At 35.7% G+C, this 1231-nt stretch overlaps 1 protein-coding gene across 1 annotated transcript in view; it reads right to left on the bottom strand.

Moving 5' to 3' along the window:
- Positions 1-448: 448 nt before the first annotated feature.
- LOC111382962 (KH domain-containing protein At4g18375-like) overlaps positions 449-1231 on the bottom strand; it is a 7017-nt gene continuing 6234 nt past the window's right edge. The window contains exons 7-8 of the mRNA XM_023007007.1: positions 869-1177; positions 449-781 (exon numbers count right to left, since the gene is read on the bottom strand). Of these exons, the coding sequence (XP_022862775.1) occupies positions 464-781; positions 869-1177 (627 nt within the window). The 3' untranslated portion in view covers positions 449-463. The remainder of the gene's footprint in view (positions 782-868; positions 1178-1231) is intronic.

Raw genomic sequence — 1231 nt, 5'->3', positions numbered from 1 at the left:
TTGGACTTTTTTTAACCATATCCCTCCTACATTTTAGAAAATAAAAAATTTAACACTTAGATATGTACCTATATCCGAATGGACCGAATCCGCGTATCATAGGAAATTCGAGGAATTATTAGATATATTTAGCTGCCAAGATAAAAACTAATAACATTCTTCACTCTAAAGAGGATAAACTCCAGAATAAATGTATACATGATTTATTTGTGTAAATAACACATGATATCACCTCGGAATGCCATTATTTTGCAGAACTATCAACCAAAAAAAACGATGACTAACTTACAAGGTCTCATTGTTTTATTTTTGTTCTTTTTATTTTGGCAGGGTTATAATCGTGACATTTTCCCAAATTAGGATCTTCATTAATAAAAATGATCATAGCTCATTCTGATGCTTTATAATTTGCAATGCTTTGTTCACTATTGCACGGTTTACTATGCAGATGAGGAAATGTCAACTAAAGATAAAACAGTGACAAACTTTTTCTTTTTATACATGAGTCTACTAGGAAAATAGCTTTTACAAAAGCCCAGTTGCTTACCAACAGGGACCCATAGGCACTGGAGGAAAGCAGGCCCATCCCACTCTCAGTTTCGGCCCTGTGCTCATAGCCCAAAGGAGCAGCTGAAGAAATACTAGGCAAAACTGAGGGCACCGAAAAACCAGCACCAGCAGAAGAAATGTGATCACCCTCTTTATTTTTTAACACATCATCTCGGAGCCTCAAGACAATCTGAATAAGTGCATCTCTCAAACTACGAACTTCGCCAACAACCTATCATGTGGAACATGGATTTCAATAAATAAGGTGCCAAGAGATATTGTCGAGTAACAACAATAACACAAGTCAGATAATCTATACCTCAACAAGTTCATCATTAGCATCAGCACATTTAGGCTTCTCGCCTTTGGAGATCCGAATATCTGCTTTAGTTCTCTTCCTGATTTCATTTATGATTGAACCACTTTTCCCGATGATACACCCAATAACCTTAGATGGAACAAGAAGCCGCAAAGTTACAGTGCCATCATCTTCATCATTTATCTTTCCTTGCAGCAGCAATACAGCTTCGACGGCTGTTGATTTCAGATCATCCAGTGACTGCCCCAAACAAATATTGCACATAATTACTACGAATGGAAGAGGAAATTTTACCATTCTGGTAAGCGATTATTTTATGACGGACTTAAAAAAAAAAAAAAAAAAAAAAAAAAAAAAAAAAAT

Source organism: Olea europaea, unplaced genomic scaffold (assembly GCF_002742605.1).
Source record: "Olea europaea var. sylvestris unplaced genomic scaffold, O_europaea_v1 scaffold2594, whole genome shotgun sequence".
In the NCBI taxonomy this organism is placed as follows: Eukaryota; Viridiplantae; Streptophyta; class Magnoliopsida; order Lamiales; family Oleaceae; genus Olea; species Olea europaea.
This window is presented reverse-complemented; position numbering and strand designations above follow the sequence as displayed.